This window comes from Cavia porcellus, unplaced genomic scaffold (assembly GCF_034190915.1).
Source record: "Cavia porcellus strain 051 isolate PalLab524CR breed Dunkin Hartley unplaced genomic scaffold, mCavPor4.1 scaffold_27, whole genome shotgun sequence".
In the NCBI taxonomy this organism is placed as follows: Eukaryota; Metazoa; Chordata; class Mammalia; order Rodentia; family Caviidae; genus Cavia; species Cavia porcellus.
In genome coordinates, this window is record NW_026947510.1 from 45,752,062 (window position 1) to 45,779,791 (window position 27,730).

Below are 27,730 nucleotides of genomic sequence, written 5' to 3' on the forward strand. Positions count from 1 at the left end.
TTCTATCACCCTTAATATGGGGAATATGTACATTTACAATTTTACTGTAAACTCAAAGATAAAATTCAAAATTTAAACTTTTAAAAATTCAAGCTGAAAGTTGAAATTAGTAAATAAATATCTACAAAAATCAAACTTGATAAAACACACTCAAGAAACAATCTAGAATTGGTACCTTTCCCAAAATTCTAAGGAATTCAACTGTATATAAACTACCACAGAAGAGAAAAAATGTACAACTTTACTTACTCTACCAAAAACATGATACCAAGGCAAAGTCATTCAGAATACACAAACAGACCTATTTCAATTGCAAATGTGTAAAAACTATAATGAACAACCAATCCAATTTGGTGATATACAATAAAAATATTTTAAAAGCTTGTCAATTTTATCATAGGCATTTAGGAATGTTTCATGTTTGAAAATCTATTAATCATTATCATACTAAAGAGACAAATGATTCATAAAACTCATTATAAAATTACATTTAAAACAAACTTTAAGTATATAAAGAAATAACCTTAAATTGACAAAATGTGTTTTTAAAATGTGTTCCAAACTCAATTACTAATAGAATATAACAACAACCAATGTTTGATCTAACATTATATTTCAAAAAAATATATTAATTACAAGGTTTAGAAAGTGTTACAAAGAAACATAATTTTAACATGATATGACAGTCTTCTAGCTGTTAACCTTTCAAAGGAACTATGGGAAAATTACTAGAAACAACCGAGTAGTAGCAAGTTGACTACATATATGGAACATATTTCAATTACACTTCTAACACCACTAGTGAACATTAGACAAGTTGACTAAACAGGAAGAAATCATTTAAAATAGTAAAATAATACCAGCTATTTGGAAATAAATTTTGCAAAATATGTATGAGTTTTATAAGGAACATTTCCAAACTTTGAGGGACAAAATAAAAATTATACCATATTCATGAACAATGGGCTTAGTAGTTAGAAAATTTGTATCAACTCCATATCAATTTACAAATATTTCAATAAAAATCTCTAGGAGATTTTTCATCAAATTGAACAGGACTTAAAAAACACCTGTTTTAAATTTTTTGAATGACCAAGAGTATTTAAATCATATCTGAGTAAGAGTAAAAAGAAGCTACCTAGTCTAAAAATCATAATACATAATATGAAGCTCCAGAAGTACCTATCCCTACTGTAGGAAGAAATTAATAAGTAAATTGAAAATCAGGGAAAAAAAGACCCATATGAATATGACATTTGATATAAGTATGGAAGGTTTATAGCTGGAAAGTGGGAAAAGGAGAAAAAATAAACAGCTGGAAAATAGATATATACCTAATAATGAATAAAATAAATTATAATTATCCTACATCTTATGTCAAATTTAATGTTATATAAATCAAGATTTTAATGCTGAAAGCAATATACATAGATATGAAGTTTTCTCATACAAAAATTACTGGGTACTCATAAATAAAACTGAGTACTTACACAAGTGCCCTGCTATAAAATTACTTAATAAGCTCAAACATATCAAATTAAGAATGCTTGTTCATCAAAAAATTCACTAGGAAAAAGAAAAACTAGTTAAGAGTTACAATATATTAATTTACATACTCATATATAAATAACATATAATAGTAAATTAACACTAAAATATATTTGTACAAGTAACTCAAGAAAAGCAAAAGTAGATAAATCACTCAACATAAAAAAAGAATCAAAGACTTTCAGGAAGATGGCAAAGTGGTGAACAGCAAAGAAAGAACCTTTCCAAGATTAGGTGTCCAGACACTGCACTACAGCAATGTGCATTAGGGAAGCAGGAGAAAAGTGGGTGTCCAGGACCCAGGAAGGATCTGCAGAGAAAATTGAAGCCCATGGGAAGAACAAAGGGAGACACTTGGATGAAAAGTAGGTGCCGTGTGGCTCTTCCACTCTGACTCACTGTGTAGAAGGACCAGCTTTGACCTACAGATAGAGTGACTACCTGTGACTCCAGAGATGTCAATGGAGAAATGGGCTAGGGAAATGGAGCTGTAGAAGCAGCGGACCATGGTGGCTGGTGAGTTATTCAGGTTGAGAATTTCTCAAGAGAGCGCTGTTGACTAGCAGCCATCTTCAAGAGAAGGGAGCTGAGCTGGGTGTCAGGGTGAAGCAGAACTGAGTTCAAGTCAGCGAGAGATAAAGGAACCAAACTGAAACCAGTAGGGGGACAAGTTCAAGCTGGCAAGTTGCACATGCAGTGTTGCTGGTGGAATAAACCAAGTTCCAGCCCTGCAGTCACAAGTCAGGCTGAATTTCAATGGAACTAAAGCTGCAGGCTTGCTGGGGTTAACCACTAACCCACCATAAAACTACTGCTGGCTTGCTGGGACCAAGCAACATGGATCTGGACTCGGCCCGCCCACTCTGTGCTGCCCATCGGTGACAGCAGAGGCACTCTGTGAAGTGGTTGCTTTTTTTTCCCTTTTGTTCTTCTACTTATAGTTTAGTTTTGTTTTGTTGTGATTGTTTCTTCTTGTTTGTATGGGTGTGGTCATTGTTTATAGTTTTTTTGTTGTTCATCTGTTTTGTTCTTGTTTTTCTTTCTTTCTTCTCTCTTTTTCTCCTATTTTTTTCATTAGTTTCTCAAAGTTTGCATAATCTTTTCCTCCAGCCTTGATTCTAATCTCTTCTTTATCCTCTATTTCTTTATTTTCCCACCTAAGCTCTTTTAAGTTTTTTCTCTTGAGAGTACAATCACCATACAGAGGGCTAATTTATTGTATTTATTATTGTTTTGAACTCTCTTATATAATCACAAATCCAGTTAATATGATTAAAGATGAAAAATTAATAGTTGCCACAGTTTGTCATTTTCTTGGCTACTTAATGCTATTGTTATTGCCACTTGTACCATTTTAGCCAAGGTAACATAATTGTTCTAATCCGTTGTTCTCTGGTATGCCAAGACTGAAATTGCCTAACAGTCAGAAAAAACATTTCTCTCGGCCAGTGACAAAGAACCAGAGAATAGGTCAAATAGGCAGCAATTTCTCATCCCAACAAATTGAAAAGGTAGAATCCTGCAACAGATACAAAAGTCAAGAGCCAGCTACCCCAGACTGGCATCTTTGAAAAGTAATGACTTTCTGAATGTTCTAAACTCTAGTACTAAAGCTATTCATCATAAGAAATTTATAAACATCAGCCCAGGAATTAAATGTTTTTTTTTTAATTTGCATTTCTCAAATAACCAAAGGTGTTGAACATTGTACATGTATTTATTTGCCATTTGCACTTTTTTCATGAGAAATGTCTATTCATCTCATATGCCCATTTTTGGCTTGGGTCATTGAATATAGAGTCTGATTTTTTAAAGTACTTTATGTGTCCAAATAGTAGTCTTTTGTCTGAAGAACAGCCGGCATGAATTTCTTTCCCACTTTGTGGGTTGTCTTTTGACTCTGTTGGTGATTTGTTTTCCTGTGCAAAAGCTCATTAGAAAAATGAAATATCAGTTGTTGATTCTTTGTGATAATTCTTGAGTAATTGGAGTTCTGTTCATAAAGCCTTTGCCTACACCTGTGTCTTCCAGAGTTCTACTTATTCTATCTTCCAGCACATTTAGTGTTTCTGTTTTAATATTTAGATCTTTGATCCATTTTAACTTAACTCTAGTGTATGGTAATAGACATGGTTCTAGTTTTAGTCTTCAGCATGTGGAAAGTCAGTTTTTCCAGCAATATTTATTAAAGAGGCTATCTTTTTTCCAGTGAATTTGTTTGGGCCCTTTGTCAAAGACCAAGTGGTTAAAATAATGCTAACATTGTACCTCACTATAGAAAGGATGGCTATTATCAAGAAAATAATCAATAACAAATGCTGGCAGGGCTGTGTGGAGAATCCTTAGGGAAATAAAACCAGATGTTCCACTTAAGACAGTTATACACATTCTTTGTATCTTCCTGAAAGAACTAACAGCATCACACTATAGCAATATATGTACATTCATGTTTATAGTGGCACAGTTTGTAATATCTAAATCTTGGAAAGAGCCCAAATGCCTATCAGCTGATGAATAGATAAAGATGATGTTTTTTTTTTTAATATGATGGAGCACTACTTGGCCATAAAGTAGGATAAACTTGAGACATCTGTAGTTAAATGGATGTACTTTACATCACATCCTCAAGTGAATAAATCAGATGTATGTTCAAGTATTGCATGGTTTCTCTGATGTGAGAAACTGAAAGTGTAAATAAGGACTAAAATATGCAATAGATGCAGGAAATGGGGAGATATGTTCAAATAGGAAGGGAAACAAGGGAGGTGGGAGGGAGAAAGGAACAAGATAATAAAAGATTAGAAATAAAAATAGAAACAAATCTTTTGTAAGTAGGGGAAAAGGGGTTGCAGGAAGTAAAAGGCAATGGGAAAAATGAAGCAAGATAAATTATGTACAAGTTACAAACTCCCTAAGCTGTAAGTTATCATTGTGCTCATCTAAAATGCACCAAAAATTTTTTAAAATGCATAAAATACATGTATGGGCTTGCCCCCCTGGTAAGCGGCTGTGGTGTGACAAGCTGTGGCTGCCCCAGGGGAGACCCACTAGCGTCTCCTGAGATCCACGCCATGTTGGAACTTGGGGCACTGGGAAACCAATCAACCAGCTCGCCTCCCTGCTAAGCACTAGTGAGCCTACCAGTGCACAGGCTGGGAATGAAACATTCCCTCCCCCCATTAGCAAATGGAAGCCAGAGATCTGAGCATCTCTTGGGAGGTTGACCATATACAATATAGCAAATAAGGGGGATTTATTTCTACCATCTCTTTGAAGGCAAATATTTTTACCACTGTTTTGCTTTATGCTGTTGAATGGTATTGTTCTATTCAATATTTTCTGTTTTGATAAGTTCTGTAATGTTCTGTATTTCATTTTATTTTGCTATGCCTGATTGAAAGAACAACTATTGTGAAGATAATGAGATACACTGTGGTACCTATTACTGTTATTCTGGTAATCTGCTGTGAAGTTCTGTACCAATTTCACTACACTGTCTGAGTCGGCTTTGTTCCATCTTCTTCTGCTGTATTTTACTACCTTCAAAATAATAAAAAAATTTTAAATATATATGTGTGGGATTTTATAAAAGGAAAACAGGGCTAATAACCTGTGAATCAAAGTTAAATCTCAGTAGTTTTCAAACATGTGAATTATGACCAAAATTGAGTGTTACTTTGTGCTCATTTAACTTTCAAAAAGTAAGAAATCTGATTATACTGTGTGATAAAGAATGCATAAACAGATGTTCACTTATGGATTGATGATTGGTAGTTAACTAACAACCCCTTAAAAAAACAATTTAACATCTTCTGGCAAAGCTGACATACATTTTGAATTTTGCATTATGCATTTTGATTCTAAGAATCATCAAGAAATGTTCTTGGATGCACCGAGAAACATGAATGAGAATATTTATACCAACATCATTCAGAAAACCTTGAGAAAAATTAAAAAGTACAAGAAGAGTTTCTTAGTTATTTTTTACTCATTGTTGAGGCAAAATACCTGATGCCCAAAACTAGGGAAAGAAAGGCTTATTTTTATGATTTTTGGAGGTTTTAGTCTACATTCAGTTAGTTCTGAGTCATTGTGGCCTGGAAAGGCAGCCATTCATGGCTGATGCAAACAGCAGAAGCAAAAGCAAAAGAGCCAAACACATCTTCTTCTAGCCCTTTCATATGCTGGCTCTACCCATAGGCAGATGTGGCACTCACACCACTAATCATAGTGCTAGGCAATGAACCAATCACAAATGCTAGATGTGGTCAAGTCTATAATTTCATGAGACTTAGGGATCATTGACATAAACCATGAAGAGGGTTAAGATACAATTCAGGGCATATTAATATCATGGAAAGTTTACATAAAACTCAAAATGTCCAAACTTTTGCTGTATGAAATAATATGGATAACAACACTGTAACACTGAATTAAAATTCTGTAAACACAAAAATACATTTTATACAATACAAATAGTTATTTAAAGGAATGTATATACAGATATTTTCAACTCATATTACAGAACCTAGTTTTTTAACAAGGGGTCCTTAAAATAGAGGGATTGACCTGGCTTATTTTTATGTAACCAGTGTAATTTACGAGGCTTCTTAAAATGTTGAAGGCTCAGTATTGATGAGATATGACCTGAAAAAAATTTGACCAGCATCTTTCGATTTGAATATAAAGGAAGCCATGAGCCAAGAAACTGAGGCAGCCTTTTGAAGCAGGAGGAGGTAAGCAAGAAGGTTTTCCCAAAAACTTCCAAGAAGGAGCCTGGTCAGGCTATCATCCGGAGTTTAGCCTGCTCATACTGTTATTCTGAACTGTAAGGTAATTTAATTTTTTAAGCCATTAAACACTTATATGTACACACACATGCAAGTTTAGATGTGTGTTTGGATGTCAGTGTCACACAGTTTTAGATGCTATAAAACAATCAATCCAAGTTAAAGAGTAATACATAGGGCCAATTTACCTGGGAAGGTCAGAGCTGAGGTAATGTTTAACAAGGTCTGGATGAGACCAAGGTACATGATTTCTGCAAAAAGAACAGTTCAGAAAACAAACATAGAGTGCAAAGTTCCCACAGATGTATGTGAACTTGACACATCCAAGAAACAGACAAAATGCCAACATGACTGGAGGAAAGGGATCCAGGAAGAACTATGGGATGTATTATTGGTGGTTATCCAGAGGGATTTTTATGCTGGAAGGGGCATGAGAACATCATCAGAAAGGGAGAATATTTACTTTTTTTCCTATTATGTATGTTTTGGAGTGACATTACTTTTTTGATGTTGAAGAATTCTTGTTACAACAGAACAGTATAAGTAATCTGAAGGTTGAGAGGACAGTGTTGGAAGTGAAGTATATATTGGAAGTTTCTCTGGAATGAATCTGGTCAGTATGAAAACTAAAAGGAACCAGAAAGAATCAAAGTGTGTCATTCAAATCTGTTCACTCTCCATTTTGAATTTTATGCATTTCTAACTGTTGAGTGTGTACACAAGAATTGGTAGCAATGTATAGATTCAAATGTATACATGCAAAACATTTGTAAGAATCCCATAGATGCTACATACTGAATAATTTCATCTGAGATTGAACTTTAAAAGTATGGAATGAATAAGATCACTGAATAGTCTGTAAATCCTTGCTTATCATGATCTGTTAAAGATGCCAAAGTTGCAAAAACCCTCAATGTGAAAGACAGTTGAAAGGGGTCAAACTGTCTCCATTAAAATCTTGTTTTACTGTTTACTAGGTTTGAGATACGTGGAACATCATTTACCTTGTTCATACCTTTTTTTTCATCTGTAACAATAAGATAATCATATTTGGTTGGCAGAATTATAAGGACTAAATCTATTAACAAGATAATATTAGAGCAGTGTGTGACATAATAAACATTCAATAAGTTCTTGTTACTATTACTATTGTTTTTCTACTATTCTCTATTGGACTCCAATCAATGTATTGATTCCCAATTCCCAGGGTCTTAACCCAAATTATATAAGAGGTTTATAAGAGAATCAAATTTGCCAGCAACTGTGTTGTTACTTTCCTGTCCATTTGAAAGTGAAATCCCTGAAACACAAGAAAATAATATAGAATCTAACTCCATTAACCAACAGCTTTTCCTATGACTATCTATTTATTTAAAGTTATTCAAATATTTTTTCAGAACTTCTTAAAATAGGTCTCATATTTCCTGGATAAAACTAAAAAGAAACTCATGCATTACATGATTATAGTTATGATCTCTGTGATCTCTATTCTGCTAAGTAAAACTCCAGCTTCAATCAACTGAAAAAAGAATATTGCTAAATGGTGACTCTGGCTGATATGTTTCTTTCTATGATATTTTCTTTATGGGGTTTATAGAGTTTATCCTGGATTTAAGCAATTTCAAATTACAAAATAAGCCACTTTGGAGAAGTTTCTCTGCCTCCCTGAACCTTGGTTTCTTTATTCTGCTCCATGCTTTTCCTATTTATTAAAGTGCCAATATCATCTGATATCCATAGTTTTGTGACAAAAGGAAAAGGAATAATTATTTTTGCCAGTCTGAAAATGCAAAAATTAAATAGATTGTCCAAGACCAGAAACATTTTGCTGGGCCAAATCTTGATTATTTTTATGTACAGGTTTATACTCTCTACATTACCTAAGATCTCAGAATAAAAAACATTGCTCTCTAAGAAAAGAATATGTAAACAGATCAAGATTGCAAAGTGATGAACACTAAATAAGTCTACTAAGTTTACAGGTTACTTCTAAGAATATTTTAACATGGTACATTACACAACATCTCCTTTTTTGTTTGGAACTATGACACTCATCCCACCTTAAATCCATTGCAGCATCTGGTTTTCTTTTTCCCTGAAGAATTTGTCTTTGATGTTTTATTTACACGCTCAGATCGATCCATGTTTAAACCATAGATATTATGTGAATATTTGCAATTGTTGTTGCTTGTTGGCTTGAAATGGCCAGCAATCTGGGGTTAAAATGGATAATTTGTTTCACTTTAACAATATATAATTGAGAATTAATAAAACCTATAACAAAAAATCAATCAGTCAATCACAAATATCTCTTTAGACTCTACTACGTTTCTGACAGTGGACAGAAAATTCTGGACACAAAACAGAAAAGAAAATCACACAAATTACAGTTTCAGAGAGATTAAAATTTAGTTAGTGAGACCTGGAGAGAAATTAGAAATAGCAATTAGATAATACAGAATCAGGCTACATGAACAAAAAAAAGTAAATTATAGGAATTAAAGTTTTTATAGTGTTTTCCCTCATTTTATGCATAATAATGTCAGTATAGATTGCCTCCATACCACATTTTCTACTTTATCATGCATTTAAAATATATTTTATAGGTCTTTCATACAGTTCTCTTTGAACGTATTTTTTCAGAGTTCAGAATGACACATAGAAATGGATATTTGGTACACAGTATTTAAGACAGGGCCTAGAATACGCCTATTTTCCCTGCAGAAAGTAGCCCAGTCCTTCTTGGGGAGGTGATGGTAGATTCTCAGCAACCGCAATTTCCTGTGTCAAACTTTCATTATTTCAGAGGTCCTAGAAAGGTAGTACCCCTGACTTATCTCATTGTTAGCTTTTGCCTATGGAGTTCGTGGACCTCAGTTTTTCTCATTTAATTGTAGGAAAAATTATTGGAAAAATACTTTTCTTTACTCTTAAACTGAGCCAAACTTGGTGTGAAACAAGGAAATTAGAGGTGGTTAAGTGACTTTGGAACACATTCTAATTTTCTATATTTACCAACTAAATTTCACCCTTCAATATCCAGTGAAGATGAAATAAAAGAAATAGGAAGCCCATTCTGACAATTCTATGTGTGGTTCTGATTTAAATAACTGTCTAGTATCACATTTTAAGAAGGTAACTTCAAGTCTACTTTCTCAGACTAGTCTAGAAAGTAACAAAATAATAATTTAGGTTTTATTTTTATAGTATAAAAATATGATTTCTTGTAAGTTTAAATTAAATAAACCTGAGGCACATCTAGCTGTGAAATGAATAATTAATTGATCCGGAGTGCTTAGGAAATAGTTGTAAAGAAGACATAAAAATCTTATAATTTTAGATTAAATAAACCTGGGGCATGTCTATCCACAAAAGGAATATTTAATAGATTCTGAGAGGGTAGAAAATAGGTGTAAAGAAAGCACAAAGCTTAAAATTCATAATATGTATCATGAGCACTAAACATCCTTCCTTGGCAACCTGATAAATTTTATGTACAAGAAATATTGAAATTAGAAATCTAAAGGTTCTTACCTGAATTTGGAATCCTGCAGCAATTCCAATAAGTCTAAACTTTATTCTTTGTGAAAGTCCTTTTTTAAATATTTAGTTGGTTTAAAAAAAAAACAATCACTCCAATGATGATTAACTATCTTGTTAGTTCAAGGTTCTAGACAAATAAAATTTATCTATTTCTAGTTTACAACACATTCAAACAGGTTAAAGGTTATAGTAATAATTACTCAGAGTTTATAGGTTTTATATCAATTCTGTATTTGAAAGTATTATTACTCTGGATGACGTGCATTTATATATTCAGTTAAGTTGGGAACTTTTTCTTTGACACATAACTACAATGTATTTTCCAAAGAATTTAAAACATTTCAGAATGGAAAATCAATTCAAACAAATGTTTAAATTGTGTGTAAAGGTTATATTAGCATTCTAAATAGAAGACAAAATACACACATTTTGCTTCCTACCTAACTGAGGTTTCAATATGCTGCAGAAGACACTGTAAATTCCACATGGACTAAAAAACATCCTACAGGTACAGCTAGATCAGCTAAATTACAACATACACTTTGCATGACAGATATGTCACATCAAACCTAAGGGAAGACTGACCAAAGTCTCCTTCAATGAAATGGGAAATAGATCTTAGAGGAGTAGTTTTAAGTTTTTTCCTGTTTTTTAAAAGTAGGAATGGAGTTTAGGTCAATAGTTCAAACATTTTCAATTTTCCCTCTTCATTTTCAATATATCTCTGACATGGGACTTTGTTTTAGAAATTTAATGATATATGTGTGTGTGTTAGAACTTCTTCAGGACAAATGTTGACACAATGGTGATAACTGTATATTAATTTTCTATGCTTGGGTAGATAGATGAATTCTAGCCATTGTTCTGAAAAGCATACGAATTAGAGAAGAATCAAATAGTATGCAGGAAAAATTAAGGAATTATTGAAAGCAGAGAAATGTACAAATGGATGTAGGAAAATTAGAGCAAAATAATCTTCCACAGAATCAGAACTTCCTGGTGGGCATCTTTATCAAAAGAGAAATCCAACACCACCCTCTAAAGATTCTGATTCAGTAGATGTTAGAATTAAAAACTGGTGATCAATTTAACTTCAGTTGGATTAAATCAGCATGATGCTGAGTGTAGATGTTTCATCTGAAGAAAATTGCCAACATAAATAGAGACATGGAGAAGGAGAAGCGAGGCATTGAGGATTCTCCTAAATGTTTCTGTTTGAGCCATTGGTTGTCCTGGAGGAACTTGTCATGACTAGCTTCCCCAGTTTGAGTTTGACCATTGTCATTGGAGGAGCTCAGGACTTGTTGGTGAGAATGGCTGTGGTTCACTTTGGGGGAGCTGTGGTCCTTACATGGAGCATTGCTTCCTAGCTCAGGAGGGGAAGATATGTTCCACTTAATCTTCAGGAGAATCTCATCACACTGGCTTTCTGGCATGTACTTGACTGTGCTTATCATTAGAGGAGCTCAGGACCTCTATGGTGCTGAGGATGGCTGTGGTACTTTTCAGGGCAGCCTTGATTCTTATTTTGAATGTAACTTCTTGGATCCCACATAGAACCCTCAACCTACCAGCTCCTTGATCCCACTAGCATAGACTTTCTAGCTTCCACCACTGACCTTGAGCCTTCCCAGTGAAGATCCATATAACAGACTGGCATGAGTCCTTCTTGTGGGCTCTAGATCCCCAGTTGGACTCGTGGGAGGCACTGTCATGGGCTTTAGGTTTTCATCTGGACTCACTGTGGGATCCAGGCCCTTGGCTGAATATTCTGAGCCTTTAGTGTTGTGGACAGATTTCCTGAACTTTCTTGTGTTAAACTCTGGGTGACCATCATAAATAATATAAATTCTGTGGCATGATTCTAATTGTTCTCTGTACAACCTCTGACTATAACAGTAGACTTGAGTTACACCTTATTATAAACACTTATATTAACTTTATATTTCACATGATTTTGAGATCATAGAAGAACTACAAAACATTTTCCATCATTTTTATAAGCTTTCATTCAGAATGAGAAGACAGTGTTGGTGTTCTCATGCTAAGTGTCCCTGCAAGTATTCATTTCATCTAGGGTACATCTATTTGTTTTACATAATTATGTGCACAAAGTCAAGTTAAAAAGGTATAAGTTAGTTGAAAGACTTTATAATCCCTAAAGTTGTTAGTGATTAGAAATTCTAAGTTTTCAGACACTAAAGAGCATGTCTCTCACGTTGCTTTCTTCCTAACAGCTTAAATAATTAAACTTCTCATGTAACTTGTGGAAGATTAAGATTGGTCAGAGAAAAGACATTGCAACAGGTTTTCTAGATTGATGTTATGCTAAGATCCATGGATCAACTGAATTGCAACATTTACTTTAAAGTCTATTAATGTTAAGACCGAAGATTTAGCTCAGTGGTATTATAAGCATCTGCTTAGCAAGCACAAGTACCCCCAGCACCAAAGGAAAAAAAAGACCATAATAATAAAGTCTACTAATATTTATTCACATATGGTCACTACAGTTCTGGTGAAATATGACAGTGTTAAAGTCTTATCAGATTTAATGCCAATTAGTCTCTGTTATTTGCTGGCAGTATGAGCTTGGTATACTAATGTTTCTAAACTTCAACATCCTCCTTTATAAAGTTAGTCCCCATCTCCTTTGTAAATATTAATAAAAATTCTCTTCATCTTCCACATCTTTCTGGGTTTTTGGAATCCCTTCTTGCTCTGACTTCACTGGACTGCAACCAGCAGAAACTATCTGCTTTGAAAGATTAATGTAAGCTGCCTTATCTTTCTCTATTGCACGAAATTGGAAGAATTTTTTTTCAATTTGCCTCACTTTGCTATTTTGTTTTTTGGGTGTTCTGCTGTGTGCCAATGCAGTTCTGCTAGGGAATGTTCCTAGGGAAAAGATGGTGAGAGAATGTGAAAATAAAGAAAACAGATGAAAACTGAGGTCAGGCTGAACTTTCTCTCCTGATAGAAGAAAAGGAACTACTCAACAACCATAACACTCAGGAGGTTGATGTCAGCTTCACCCCCTCTGCCTAGCAATTTGTTTGCTTGGCTGACCTGGGCACCTTGCCTTCTCAGAGCTCAACCAGCTTGGTTATGTGGCTTACTTTGTTCTTTCTGTGTTCTCAGGGCTTTAGCTCCAAATACATGGTTGATCTCCAGCTACAACCACTCCTTACATCTCCCCCTTTTCTGTTTTGTAGTTACAAACAATGTGTAGTCAGTTGAAGTTGGAGGAGCTGTGTTTGGAGAACTCTGTATAAGACCTTTTCATTCTTGAGCTCTTTTCATTTTAAGTAATCTTACTCCTTTATGCTAAACAATTTAAGTCCAAGGACTTTAAGTTTCAGGATTTCACACTTTAACCCTGTATAGTCCATTAATCTATAACAGTATTCAGTGCAGCTGGAAATTTTCTGAAGGGGTTAGCAATTTGAATTTCTTTTATAATTACCATATTGCTGTAGCATTGTTTTACACATTTTGTGGTTATACTTTTCTGTTGGATGATCAAGACCAAATTAAAATGAGGCCTGTATTATTTACAATTAATCTCTTGTTATCTATCAAGTTCAATGAAGTCTCTCAGGAATTGCCTTCGGACTGTGCATAGCATCCCTTAATACTTTTGTAACTGTCAGCCATCTGGATGAATCATGATCAAGGCCTGACCAAGTTACTTTCTATGAAAGCTTAGGAAATTTTTTTCTCATAGTGATTCTCTTTAGGCACACTGTGTATCATCAATCAATTTCATCTGTGGTTCCACAATCTCTTTGGTCAGAAGACCAGAGACTCATCTAGATACTGGATGTCACAACAGAAGTATTCTTATAGCCTGAGTCCTCACTGACCTTCAAGAGATGGGGCCAAAATATTGGCTATCTTCTTAGCCCATGTATCTTCATAGTTTTTTTTAATTTCCAGTCCTCAGTTATTAAATATCCAGAATAAATATTAATAGCAGTACAGTTTAGTACAAGCAGTAAACTTAAAATTATTATCTTATTTAAATATAAGCACCTAACAACATAAAACAGAGCCATTATTTTCTACTAACCATGGATTTTTTTTTTTTGTCTTTTTCGTTTTTGTCAGTACCAGAGATCAAACTCACGACTGCCTGCTTGCAAGGCAGGCGCTTATGCTGCTGAGCTAAATCCCCAGCCCCTAACCATGGAAGTTTTAACATTTGAATACTTGTAGAATGTTTATAGCTACATATTTTACACAGAAAATTAGAAATAAAAACCATGTACAACATTATAGCATGACAATCATGATGACATTTTTAAAACACACCCGAATTTCCATTTTGACATAAAATATCCCTTTTAGTCAATCATCCCTATCTAATATATAGGAAATTTTATCCAACTTGTTGACCTTTCTTGGGATGTGCATCACATGAGTTTGTACTAAAGACAGAGGTCTGAATCTAAATGAAAATTCTATCACCATAAACAATTCCTGCATTATATTTTGGAAAACCTGTACATCTGGAGGAGTAAATGCATTTGATACACCATGAGGTTAATAACAATAAATCATCACAGCCATATGAAAACATTTGTACCAGAGCATCTTTAAGTCAGAAACTTCATAGTCTGGAAAACATAATCCTATTGAGGATGACTGTCTTAGTTTCTTTTTACTGGTCGCTGAGACAAAATACCTGATGCACCAAGTTGGGAAAGGAAAGGTTTATTTCTTACAGTTTTTAGAGGTTTCGGTTCATACTCATTTGGCTCTAAGGCAGGGTGGCACAGCAGGGCTGCAGTTCGTGGCAGCTGCAAGCAGCAAGGCAGAAACCAACAGAAGAGAGACATGCATTCTTCCTGCCATAATATCACATCCTGGCTCCACCCTTAGATGAGTGTAGCACTGATACCATCAACTCAAGTTAGACAATGAACCAATCACAAATGTACAGTGCAAATACATGAGGCCTGGGGACCACCAACATAAATCATGACATTCCACCCCTGATGCCCAGAACTCATGTACATCCTTTATACAAAAGACATTTAGTTCAACTCCAAGAGTTGTCAAAGTCCTAATAGTATCAACATTGCTGCAAAGTCCAAGTCCCAAGTCTCCTCCAAGATTTATGGCAAACTCTTAACTGTAACTCCCTGTACAAATGAAACAAAGTTAATCATTTCTGAAATGCAAAGGCACAATATAAACATTACCATTCCAAAAGTTACAAACGGGAATATAAAGCATTGGAAACAGAGCAAGTCCAACATCCAGCAGGATAAACATTAAATCCTAGATGCTCAGTATCTGAGGCAATCTGGTTGCAAGCTCCAAAACGCTTGGGTGATTCTACCCCCATGGCATTTACAGGCATAGGAGCTCCTACAGCTTCTCCCTTAAACCCTCTCTGCTCACTTCTTGCAGCTTTCCTTGGATGATCCACTTTCCAGGCTTTTCCAAACTTCTGAGGTCTCCACTGCACCTTTGACTTCACCTTTACATCTTTAAAAATAGCCCTCTCAGGGGCACACTGCTTATCCTACCAGGCCCTTTGCAATCAAGGTGGAAGCCATCTTACCCTCAGAATTTGTGCATTTTCCTTGCACCTAAAATCAGCACCATGTGTATGCTGCAAAGATTAGCTGCCAGCTGGAACAGTAGCCAAGGTTTTCTCTCTAGGCTGTAGGAGTTGCCTGGATCATTGGGCTCTGTGAATCTGATTGTGAAGAAAAGCTTCTCTATGTTGCTACCTGCAACCTCATGTAGCCTCCATTGCCATTCTGGAGCATGGTGCTCTGCAGCTTTCTCCCCTGAACAAATTCTTTCACTTTTGCAATTTTGAGGCTGCAAAGGGTGGAGACCCACTGCTTCCTGGGATGCCCCAAGGCCATCTTTCTTATTTCTCTGTTTCTTCTCAGCAATCAAAGTCTCAATTGGATCTTTACAATCCACAGCTTTACCAGAGTTTTCCTTCTGGCTAAACTCATAGTATTGTAAATTATCCTCCTGGGCTCTATGCTCCTGATTTGCAATAAAAGCTGGATAAAAGTCCCCAACAATAGCCATGTCATAACCTCACCATTCAACTGCTTTGAAATTGCCTTTTCCAGATTAATCACTCCATTGCCCTTTGTCTCAGTCTCAGGCAAAGTCTCTGGGCATGAGCAAAATGCAGACAAACTTTCTGCCAAGCCATAACACAAATCATGGGGAGTCCAACAACCAATGTAGTCCTTCTTCCCAGCAGAAACCTTCCAAGCCTGGTCTTTACCATGAGGCTTCCTATCAGCCTTCTGGTCTCCTGAGCTCTAACTAGAATCTCCTTTACAGAACAGTCAAAGCTGCTCCAGCTCTGTGTATCCAGGTGACAAGTCCAAACACTTCTAAACTTTTCCCACAAACCATATCCAAAGCCTCTCAAAAAACATGGTCAGGTATAGTCACAGCAAAAGACCCCACTCCTCAGTACCAAATTCTGTCTTAGTTACTTTTTACTGGTCACTGAGACAAAAATACCCGATGCACCAAGTTGGGAAAGTAAAGGTTTATTTCTTACAGTTTTTGGAGGTTTCAGTCCATACTCAGTTGGCTCCAAGGCAGGACATGCTTTCTTCCTGCCAATATCACATCCTGGCTCTACTCCTAGATGAGTGTAGCACTGACACCATCAATCCCATCTAGACAATGAACCAATCACAGATGTACAATGCAAATGCATGAGGCTTGGGGGTCACCAACATAAACCATGACAATGACCAACGTAAACATATCACAATCATGTATTTTATAACAATTATTGGTATATTTCCTATAAGACTATGAAGATTAATGGGGCCTCCCATTAACGAACAAAAACTGGTTAAATTTACTCCAGGTGTCTACTTTCTTATTCATCAATGGTAGTCCTGCCCCAAAATTTTCCCTCAGCCTAAGTGATTATTTTTTATTTGATTTCTGGCATGAGGAATCAAACTTAGGCAAGCGCTTTGCCATTGAGCTAAATTCCTGGCCTCCCTAAATCCTAAATGTATTTTGTTTAATACATTAACAATTTTTGATGACATGAAAATCCAATTTTGATTTCACTTTGACCTGTTAGCAACCCAGCTGGAAGCAGGTTTTTTAAATCTATAACCCAAATTAAATTATGAAGTAATGATCCAGAATGCAAAATAGTAAAGGAAAAGGCAAAAATTGTTGAGTACAAATAAAAAATATTAACTTATTGGACAAATAGACAAACAAATTAACACATTGGACAAACAGACAAACATCTTAGAAAATCAGAGTGTGCTCAAATATATTTTTGACCAAATTGAATTACAATAATTTATATAATTATAGAATTTCTACCTATAAATAGACTAGTCAGACTTTGTTGTGAGCCAATTAGCAGAGATTTCTTATGAAGAATTTGGAAGAAACAAAATGTTTTTATCTATAGTGGTATATAGTTTTGTGTTTTATTCTGTCTTAAGAATAACGGTAAACTTTTGTGTCACCTTCTTCCACATAACTTTCAGCTCGGTTCTCTCCAATCACTCTACCACTTATTAAGTCCATTGATTTCTATTTTTGGTTACCATCTTCTGGACCCTCTGAATCAGTTCCTTCAGTTGTCTTCAGGTAGAGTTTTTAGGGTCTTCTAAGTGGAGTATCAAGTCCCCTGCAAATAACAGTTTAACTTCTCCCTTTCCTATCTTTATTCCTTTTATTTATTTCTCTTGTCCAATTGCTCTAAAGTTTCCAGGACTATGTTGAATAAGAGTAGAGACAATAGATCTCCTTGTTTTGTTCCTGATTTTATGATGCAAGCATTCAGTTTTTATCCATTTAATATGATGATGGCTGTTGGTTTATCATATATGACTTTTATCAGATAGAGAATTTTCCCTAGAAGTTTTACCAGAAATAAATGTAGGACTTATCAAAAGCTTTTTCTGTAACTATTGAGATGATCGTATGATTTTTGACCTTGGCTCTGTGTATGAAATTGATTGATTTATATATGGTGTACCATCCCTGCATCTCTGGGATGAGTCCTGCTTGATTATATTGTATAATCTTTTTGACAATTTGCTGTATTGTTCCATTATCTTCTTGAGGAGTTTTGTGTCTGTGTGCATTAGAGAAATTTGCCTGTAATTCTCCTTCTTAGTTAGGTCCTTCTCCAGCTTTGGTATAAGATAATGCTTGCTTCCAAGAATGAATTTTGGAGCATTTCTTCCCTTTTTATTTCATTAAAGAGTTTGAGAAGAAGTGGTGCTAGGTCTTCTCTAGATTTCTTTTAGAATTCACCAGTGAATACATCAGGGCTTGGGCTTTTCTTTATTGAAAGGTTTTCAAGTACATCTTCAATTTTATTGATTGATATTGGTTTATTAAGGATGTTTATATCTCCCTGAATCAGCTTTGGTAATTCATGTATATCTAGGAATCTGTCCATTTATTCTGTACTTTCTATCTTGTTAGAACACAAGTTTTCAAAGTAAATATAGAGATCTTCTGGATATCTGTAGGGTCTGTTGTGATTTCACTCTTTTCACTCCTAATCTTGTGGATTTGAGTATTTCTTTCCTTTTATTTGATAAGGTTGGTGTTGTAATCAGGCATTGTGCAAGGAACAGTTAGAATCATGACACAGAATTTACAATATTTTTATGATGGTCGTCCAGATTTAAACACAAGAGAGTGAAGGAAATCTGCTGACAACATGAAATGCTTAATCACTCCATTATAGCCAAGGGCATAGATCCCACAGCAGTGTCCTGCATAAGTCCAGATGAAAATCTAGAGCCCATGAAAGTGCCTCCCATGAGTCCAACTGGAGGTCTAGAGCCTATAAGAAGGATGAATGCCAGTCTGTTTTACAGATCTGCACTGGGAAGGCTCACGGTCAGTGGTGGAAGCTAGAAAGTCTATACCAGCAGGGTGAAGGAGCTGTGCTGGTAGGTTGAGGGTTTACACTAAAGCCCCAAAGTCATGTTCAAAATAAAGACCAGGGCTTCCCTGAGGATATCACAGCCATCCTCAGTGACACAGAGTCCTGAGCTCCTCCAATGATAAGAACAGTCAAGTACTTGCCAGAAAGCCAGTGTGATAAGCTTCTCCTGGAGATTAAATGGAGATGGCACACATCTTCCCCTCTGGAGCCAGAAAGTGATGTTTGGTGTAAGGGCCAGAGCTCCCCCAAAGTGAACTACAGCCATTCTCACTAACAAGGTCCTAAGCTCCTCTGATGATAATGGCCAAACTCATACTGGGAAAGCTAGCCATGGTAGGCTCCTTCAGGAGAACCAACAGCTCAAAAAAAGCAACATTTAGGAGAACCCACAATGCCCCACTCTTCTCCACATTTCTATTTATACTGGCAACTTTCCTCAGGTGGATTATCTCTACTCAGCACCATACTAATTTAATTTCTCTGATGTTAAGCTGACCACTAGTTTTTAACACATAAGAGGTGACTAAGGGTTTGTCAATTTTATTGAACTTTTCAAAGAATCAACTCTTTGATTCATTGATTCTTTGTATTGTGTTTTTTTTTTAAAGTTCCATTGCATTAATTTCTGCTCTGATCTTTATAATTTCCTCCCTCATATGAACTTTTTGGCTAGGCCTGTGCTTTTTTTTCTAGAAGTTTGAGGTTTCCCTTTAAGTTTTTATATGTGCTTGCTGTGTTTTTAAAATATGGCTATTTACTGATATATAGTTTCCTTAGAGGAATTTGAAGCTTTGTTGTATTCAACAACAGACTTCTGACTCAGCCATGCATCTGAAACAAAGCCATACAGCAGAAGAGTAGATGTTCACATCCCCATAAATAAAAATATAAATGTACAGTGCTTATCCATTCTTCTGTGCTTAGTTTATGGGCTTCAACAGAAAATTCTCAGACATACACAGACAACGGAACAAAAATCTGAGTAGAAAAAGCAATCACCAGAACCAAACCTGAGTTATAGCTCAGAATTTTGGACAAATGAACTTTTTAAATGCATGCAACTCAAAGGAATAGACAATTTAGACATTTCCCATTTTTATTAGTAAGATCTGCTCTTAAAAAGCTGACAATTTTTTTTTCCTGATCTGTGAATCTCATATTGTTCTACTCTAGTAAGAACTGATTCTTATGAGTGACTGGATCTGGGGATTTAGAGCAGTACTTGAATACATGCTTGGTATACCTCAAGCCCTGCATTTAAACCCAGCAGCAAAGAAACTATCATCAACCACCAAATGACTGGAGTTGTATAATGTGAGATAACTGATAATATTACCTCTTCCAATTTTACTGAAGTCCAGATCATAATACACTGGGAGTTCTAGTGATAAAACTTGGTGTAAATATTATAATAAAGCCTGGTTAGCACAGTGAAGTATAAATGTTGAGTACTGGCCAGGAGTTCTCTATGCTTTGGCTGAAATGACATTACTTGTATTATTTTCTTATCATGTTGGGTTTTCGTTCCAATAAGCAAAGTCTACTCAGAAATAGAAGGAGACAAACAAGAAGAAAATGACAATGTCCACCATCAAATTATCAATTATTTTATTTTGGTAAAAACTCCTGGGCTACATATATTGAATTTGAAACAGATTATCATGGGCTGTCTAAGTGAATGTCAACAGTTTTATTCTGTGATAATACATAGTTTAAGTTCATTATACAGTGTATTATCATGAACTTATTATCATAGTATAATGAACTTATGTATTATCATGTTACATAACTAGTTCTCCACTTGTGAGCTTGTCTATCAGGGAGTCTATGTTCTAAATGCTTTTCTCTCCATACTTGCCACATAAATTTCTGCCAGAAGATACTTCTTTTTTTCTACAGTTTAAACTTAGTTTTTCTTTTACAATAAAGATATTCTCCAAGCACCTGAAATAATATCTCCCATTGCATGACTTTATTGTAGCTACTTTAATGTTAGCACAAAATTCTAAATTCTTATATGTAGAATCTGTTTAATATGATTGGTATTTTGGAGTTTGCTTCACCATTCATTCACTGTTTCAAATGTATAAATAGAATAGCTCCTGTGTATTGGGCAACAAGCTAGGTGCTAAGAGTTAAATAGATAGATGTGATAATTATTTTTTATCAACTTGAGTAAATCATAAGATATCTAGAGAAGTAGAAATGGCTTATTGTTGAATACATCAGTAAGGATATTTCCAGATGACACTGCCATGAAAAATCTGAGGAAGACTGAGTGGGAAAATGCTCTTAATGTGAGCAGGCACCACCTACTTATCTTGATTCTGCACAGAACAAAAAAAAAAAAAGAGAGAGAGAGAGAGAAAAAGACAAATTTGTTCTTTTTCCTGGAGCTAGAACATTTTACATTTCCTGCCCTGGAACATGATTCTGGAAGTTGTATCAGTGGATTTCCAGCCTTCTTACTTCTAAAACTTCACATGAGAAGCACACCATTTGGTTCTCTGGGTCCCGAGACTTTGAACATAGTTCAGCAATGCACAAACCTCCCAGCTTACAGGTTGCCTGTGACCCCTCAGCCTTTGTAAGTACTTGAATGAATTTCATTAATTAACTTTTCTCTCTCTCTTCCTAGTCATTAGTATCTATCTATCTACCTGTCTGTCTGTCATCTCCAATGTGTGAAAATGAATTCAATTTCTATTTTCCTGGACCTTATGACTAGTGAGAGAGCCTTTAGTTATCCAGTAATCATAAATAAATGTAAAATTATGCCTTAAACAAGTTACTGTTTCATAAGCACTATGTTGCTATGGATATAATATATTTTTATCAAGTGATGACATTAGAAAAGTTCAAGATATGATGATAAAACACTGAAAAGTAGTTGAATAGAGAAAACAAGGCCATTTCCAGAATGTGAAGGAGCATGGTAAAAGGTTCATTGCACATCAGTAGATAGAGGTGGGATGCAGGTTGCATGCAGATACTCCAGTCAATATGCTCATCTTTCTTCATGTGAAAAAGCCATTCCTCTTCCTCTTTTGTCTTCGACTAATGCAGCTTTTCCATTTCCAATTTACATCTCACAAATCCTATATCTTAAGTTGATGTTTTAGGCTTCTATGTTAATCCTGCTTTCTCAAATTTCCACTTTATATTTTTCTTCCACAATTTCCCATTTGAGAATTTAAATGTAATGCCAGCAATGATTTGATATTTTCAGTCATTTTGTTATTTTAACCTTAATGTACTTTTTAATTATATGTTTACCTTAATTCCTAAAAATTTGATTTCCCATATTTATCATTCTACTGAATTTATGGTCTATTTTTTCTTAAGATTTATATTACTATTTAATAAATGTTACTAGGTTAATAATTAGTATGGTCATGGATCCTGGGATTTTGCAGTTAGATAAAGTGAGGTTTGTTTTGCAATCTTTTTCTTTTCTTCACTAAACATATCACATTTGTAAGTTTATTCTTTTATTTTATGTTGTTCTACATTTAATTTTTAATATCCATCTCTATCTTTAAAGTATACTACAAAAGATTGTCAGTTTTACCTTTACTTCTTCTTATCCAGTACTGCCTGACAAATAGCTAACGTTAAATAATTATTAAATAAATATTGAAGATATTATCTATTTTCCTGGTAACATTTTTTAAAACAGCAGTATAGTTTTTTTATTTATTTTGATAAATTATAATATAGCATAAAAATGTTATGTGGTACTCAGTGACCTAGCATGAGGTGTCTTTTCCCCAAATTATTCATTTAATGATCTATTTTCTCAGATCTACAATCTGAAAGTAGTTTAATATGTATGACTTTCAAAAATTCCTAGATTTAAGCAAACATTCATGACTTTGCATTACTCAGATATATCTTCTCTTGACCTGAGTTTTGTCTTCCATCAAGGATCCCTATCATTATAAAGAGAATTTTTATGTTATATTCAGAATGCATCATAGATGCTTTAAATCAAAATTGGAGGAGCGAATCTATTATTACGTAGTTTTTAATTTGACACGTGATTCCAATGTAAATGAGGCATAAAAACTTTGCAAACAATGAGAATGAAGAAACATACAACTCTAGCATTCATCACACTGAATCAATTTCACTGGAGAATACAATATTCAAATATTTGTTTTCATTCACTTTACTTTAGGTCTCCTAACAGAAATTTGAAAGATACATTTTTAAGCCCAAATAAATGAATGAAAAAACCCCAAACAATTAAAAAGCATGGAATGACAATAACTGATATTTTATCTGCCTTCTACTTTACTTTTTCCAGAGAACAGACAGGTACAATGAAAACATGCATTAAACAGTATTGCTTTATGAAGTTACAGTCAATTTGTATCAAACCATATCCATGGCTGTGATAGAAACTTACATTTTCTAATATGGTTGCAAATGTTTTAATATTTCAAATTCTTCAGCATTATCTTATTTGAAGAAGATAACCTTGGTCAAGTCAAAGACCACTTCAGAATTTCAATTAATGAGGTATGTGACATGTATGACTTGCAAAAAAATACATGTTAAGATTGCATGACTCCTCCATCATGCCTAGACTTCAGACTACAGAAAAAATATCCACTCTTACTTGTCTAAAACATCACGATTTTTGCCTTGCTTAGGCTCTGAATTTCACTCTCTTTTTGTCACCTTTGTCTATTTTTTTTAAACCAGGGATCAAACTCATGACTTCACAATTGCCAAGCAGGAGCTTGTGCTACTGAGCTAAACACTCGGCTCTTCCTTTGTCTATTTTCTATTGGCAAATCTTGTTAAGAGATACAATTACTGATTAAATATCTTTTATTTTAATATACATCAACCAGGCATCTCATTTCAAATTCACATGGATCTTGTATTCAGTATTAACTATAAGTATGTAGCAACACCCTAACATGACTCTTCCCATTACTTTTTCTTTATTTTTCTTTCATAGAAACATTGTTTTTCTATCATTGTACACTGTGAGAACTCACAGTGAAATGACCAGGAATTGAAAAAGAGCAAATTACAACATCAATACATGCTTTTCTTTTTTCAGAAACAGAAAGAGAAATCTTTTTCTTCCCTTAAAATTGTGTTTCCTTGACTATTGCAGAAGGTTCAAAATATTCATTGTTATTTGATGACTCAAGGTTTGCTCCATTTGTAAATTTTCCTCCTTCTTCAAATGTCTTGGAATCTTTTCCATTATATTTTTTCTTTAAGACATAAATAAATAGAATATATTCAACAATTGCTAAAAATTTTAATGACACATTCAATCCCAAGTAGGAATTTCTATAAAAGAGAGAAAAAGTGAAACATCATTTCAATTTGTATGTAATTATTTACATTTTTCTGTAATATATAAATGTCATAGAGAAAAATTGAAATTTTATACAAAAACATGAATACAAATCAAATTACTCCTTTCATTAACACACAAGAAGTTTTGGGTAATTTATAAAAGATAACACAGACACAAATACTCAGTTCCAATGAAGAAGGAAGATAGCTGAATCCATGTCCCTTAAACAATTTTCTTCTTAAATAAGGGAGAAGGGAAATACTGAGAGATAGGCTTAAAGCTGACAAAATACTTAAACACAAGATTATAGAATATGGGTCCTCTTCCTATACTGTATGCTATACTGCTAAATAATTATTTAGGCTTTCCCTGGGTTGGCGTTAAATGGAGTGACATTTTAGATGTTGGACAGCAGAATCACACAGCTGCTCCTGTTAAGCCACACAATCATTACAGTAAAAAGCTCATACTCTTCAATACTTTGTGTCGCCATTTTTTGAGTATTAAATTTAATGATTTCTCTCCCACCATATCTACCAAAAGCCCATCTATGTATACTCCATGTATTTTGGTTTGTATGTTTGCTTAAAGAAAAGAGGTATAATATTCTTCTACTGATAAAGGATCATTTTTGTTCTGATTTCTTTCAGGAGTTTGTCTTTCATTTTGATTTTCTGCAGTTTGAAAATTGTATTATTAACTGTAATTCTATTGGGTATATACTTGAGAGTCTACATTATAAACAGTCTTGACATTGGCTAACTCTGCACTGTAGACTAACCTAAGTGTTCTGAGAACATTGACAATAAACTATCCTACGATACATTGTTTAGTATATAGGGTAAGGTACATGAAATGCTATATATATAGTTGCAGAGAAGGAATAACTGAAAATAAAACTTTTACTTTTCCTATTCTTCATTGATTTAACAGATACGACTATCAAAAGAATTGCAAGAATGTGTTTTTTATATATAATCTACATGTTGAAACCTATACTCATGAATGATTATATGTAAGGAAAATGAATGACATCCATCAGATAAAGGAAAGAAAAGAAGCTTTAGAGGTATTTGATTGTTCTCATTAAAGGAATGAAAGTGAACTTATTTGAAAGTGAACTTAGATTAACTTAAATGCATATTGCAAACTCTAAAAGAAGCAATGAAAATTTGAGATTCTAACTTATAAGCTAATAAAAAGAGAAAATTAAATTGTATAAAAGTCTCTGTTAAAGCCAGAATGATAAAAAATGGCTGGAAGACTTAAATCGGAACAATAAGGTGTGTTATATACCTGTACCTACTACACACAAGTATATAAGCATTATGTTTTCCAAACATTTATTACTAAAAGAATTTCTACCTTATGAAACTGGTATTGAAAGAGCAAATTCAAACTCAAAAAAAGTAAATTAAATAAAATTAGAGCTTAATCAATGAAATTGAAAGCAAGGCATCAATACAGGAAATCAATGAATCTTAGAGGGAAATCTTACAGGAAATCAACAGGTCTTAGAACAGATCAATAAAACCTGTAAGATTTAGGCTAGGGTAAATAGGAAAAAAGAAAAGATACAAATTGTCAATATGAGAATTAAAAGTAAACACATCCCTGTTTAGCCCATGGACATTGAAAAGATAATGAAGAAGCATTATGGGAATATATGCTTCCAATATTTTAATAACCCAGACAACCAATTCCTAGCAAGACACAGTCTACTCAAATTCACACAACAGAAATAGACCATCTTAATGAACATACATAAAGCAAAATTGAGTCTATGATAATCATAATGTTTTAAAGCACGAGACACAGAAGAACTCACAGGATGATTATATCAAATATGTAAGGGAAAAATTATCAATTTTCTACAATCTTACCATATCATTCTATTAGGCCAACATCACCTTCATACTCAAACTAGATGAGGGCATTAGAAGAAAGAAAGGATAAACTACTATCTCTCATGAATATACATGCAAAGAGTTTCAACAAAGTAGCACATTGCATTAAGTGATTTATTTAAAACATACGTTATGACAGAATATGATGTATTCAGATATGTGGGATTCATTTACCATACAACAATCCATTAGTACAGGAACCCATAACCTCAGTATCTAGTCCATGGCATATTAGGAACCAGATGAAGCATCAGGATATGAGTGCTATGTGAGCATGTGAAACTTCGCATGTATTTTGAATCAATCCCCACTATCAATCCCCAATCAATCACCTGTCAAATCATCAATAGAGGCATTAAATGCTCATATAAACATAAACCCTACCTATAACTGCAAATGTGAGAGATAAAGCATGTGTCTTCTCCTTATGAGAGACTAAAGGCTCACGAATTGAGGTGAAGCACAGGATATGATGCTAGCTCTGGAGAAAGGCTGAAATAAATTTATATTAGGAGAAATTTTTGATCACAAAGAGACCATAATAAATCAATTGCTTTCAGAATCATATAAAAACCATATTAGTGAGGGATAAGTGCCAACTATGTTGCATCAAGTTATGGCATTTACATTGACAAGAGATTTGATGTATTTCAGTTGTACAGATGCATCTGTGGTAAGTTTTAAATTGGAATCCAAAATATTTAGTCCATTCATGTCCCACACTTGTTCTATTTATTACTTCTATGTGCATATCATTTGTATAATGCACAATTGTCTCAGTCATAGTTTTGATAAATCTACAAAGTATTCTTAGCAAAAATGAATAAAAGTCAAATATTACTGTACAGAGACCAATGTTGAAAGACTCAGTGATTAAACAACAGAAGATCTTGAGACTGATCAGACAAAGAAATCTGTTTTTAAAAGAAAATGCTGAGTCCCTTATTCAATGCATAGTAACAGGTGATTACATTCTCCAAATCTACAATGTATGATATGTGGTGACTGAATATCCATGTAAGATTTAACACTTTCAACTCTGCTTTGCCACATGGACATCAAAACCCTGCACTACAAGGCAGTCCTTTGGAGTTCAGCAAAAGAAATGTGACTATAAAAAACAATAGCTTATTGAAGGTCACTACTTCATCAGATGTGCTTGTAATTAGAGAATTATTTTTAGCGGCTAACCACAGAGCTAATGCTAAAGAGTTCTTTAGTATTGCAGAAGAGTTGTTACTACCTACTTCTCAGGACATTTGTCATTAACTTTTAGGAGAGGTGAGAAGTAATAGGTGACACATGTTCTTCTTTCAGCTAACATTTTAACTAGATGGATTGATGAAATAAAGGATCAATGAGTGAGGGTGGTCTACAATGCCAGTAGGTGAGTCTATCAATTTTGATGAGGTAACACTGTATGTTTTGTGTCTTTGGACAACCATTCAAGTGCTTCACATACACATGAATGCACACACACACACACACACACACACACACACACACTTTCTCATGTATGGAAATTAGATGGTAGTCGAAAGGTAGATAATAGTAGAGTCTTTGAGCTTAGAGACCTCCTCCAGGGCTTGTTTGTAGAAAAACAGTTACCACTACCAAAGATTTTCAGTAATAGAAAAATGCATCATGAAACTTGCTTATTTATATGACTTATTCAAAC

At 34.4% G+C, this 27,730-nt stretch overlaps 2 protein-coding genes across 3 annotated transcripts in view; both read right to left on the bottom strand.

Annotated features, from left to right (window-relative positions):
- The window catches only part of LOC100718313 (solute carrier organic anion transporter family member 1B3-like), an 89,088-nt gene extending 79,152 nt beyond the window's left edge, over window positions 1-9,936 (bottom strand). For both annotated transcript variants that reach the window (XR_010043881.1, XM_003470326.4), the window contains exons 1-2: window positions 9,873-9,936; window positions 8,399-8,551 (exon numbers count right to left, since the gene is read on the bottom strand). Coding sequence is in view for 1 of the 2 variants with exons in the window: in XM_003470326.4 (XP_003470374.3) it covers window positions 8,399-8,482 (84 nt within the window). In the remaining variant the exon portion in view is untranslated. The remainder of the gene's footprint in view (window positions 1-8,398; window positions 8,552-9,872) is intronic.
- A 12,894-nt stretch (window positions 9,937-22,830) lies between these two features.
- Window positions 22,831-27,730, bottom strand: part of LOC100718591 (solute carrier organic anion transporter family member 1B3-like) — a 52,491-nt gene continuing 47,591 nt past the window's right edge. The window contains exon 15 of the mRNA XM_003470327.4: window positions 22,831-24,135. Within this exon, the coding sequence (XP_003470375.4) occupies window positions 23,925-24,135 (211 nt within the window). The 3' untranslated portion in view covers window positions 22,831-23,924. The remainder of the gene's footprint in view (window positions 24,136-27,730) is intronic.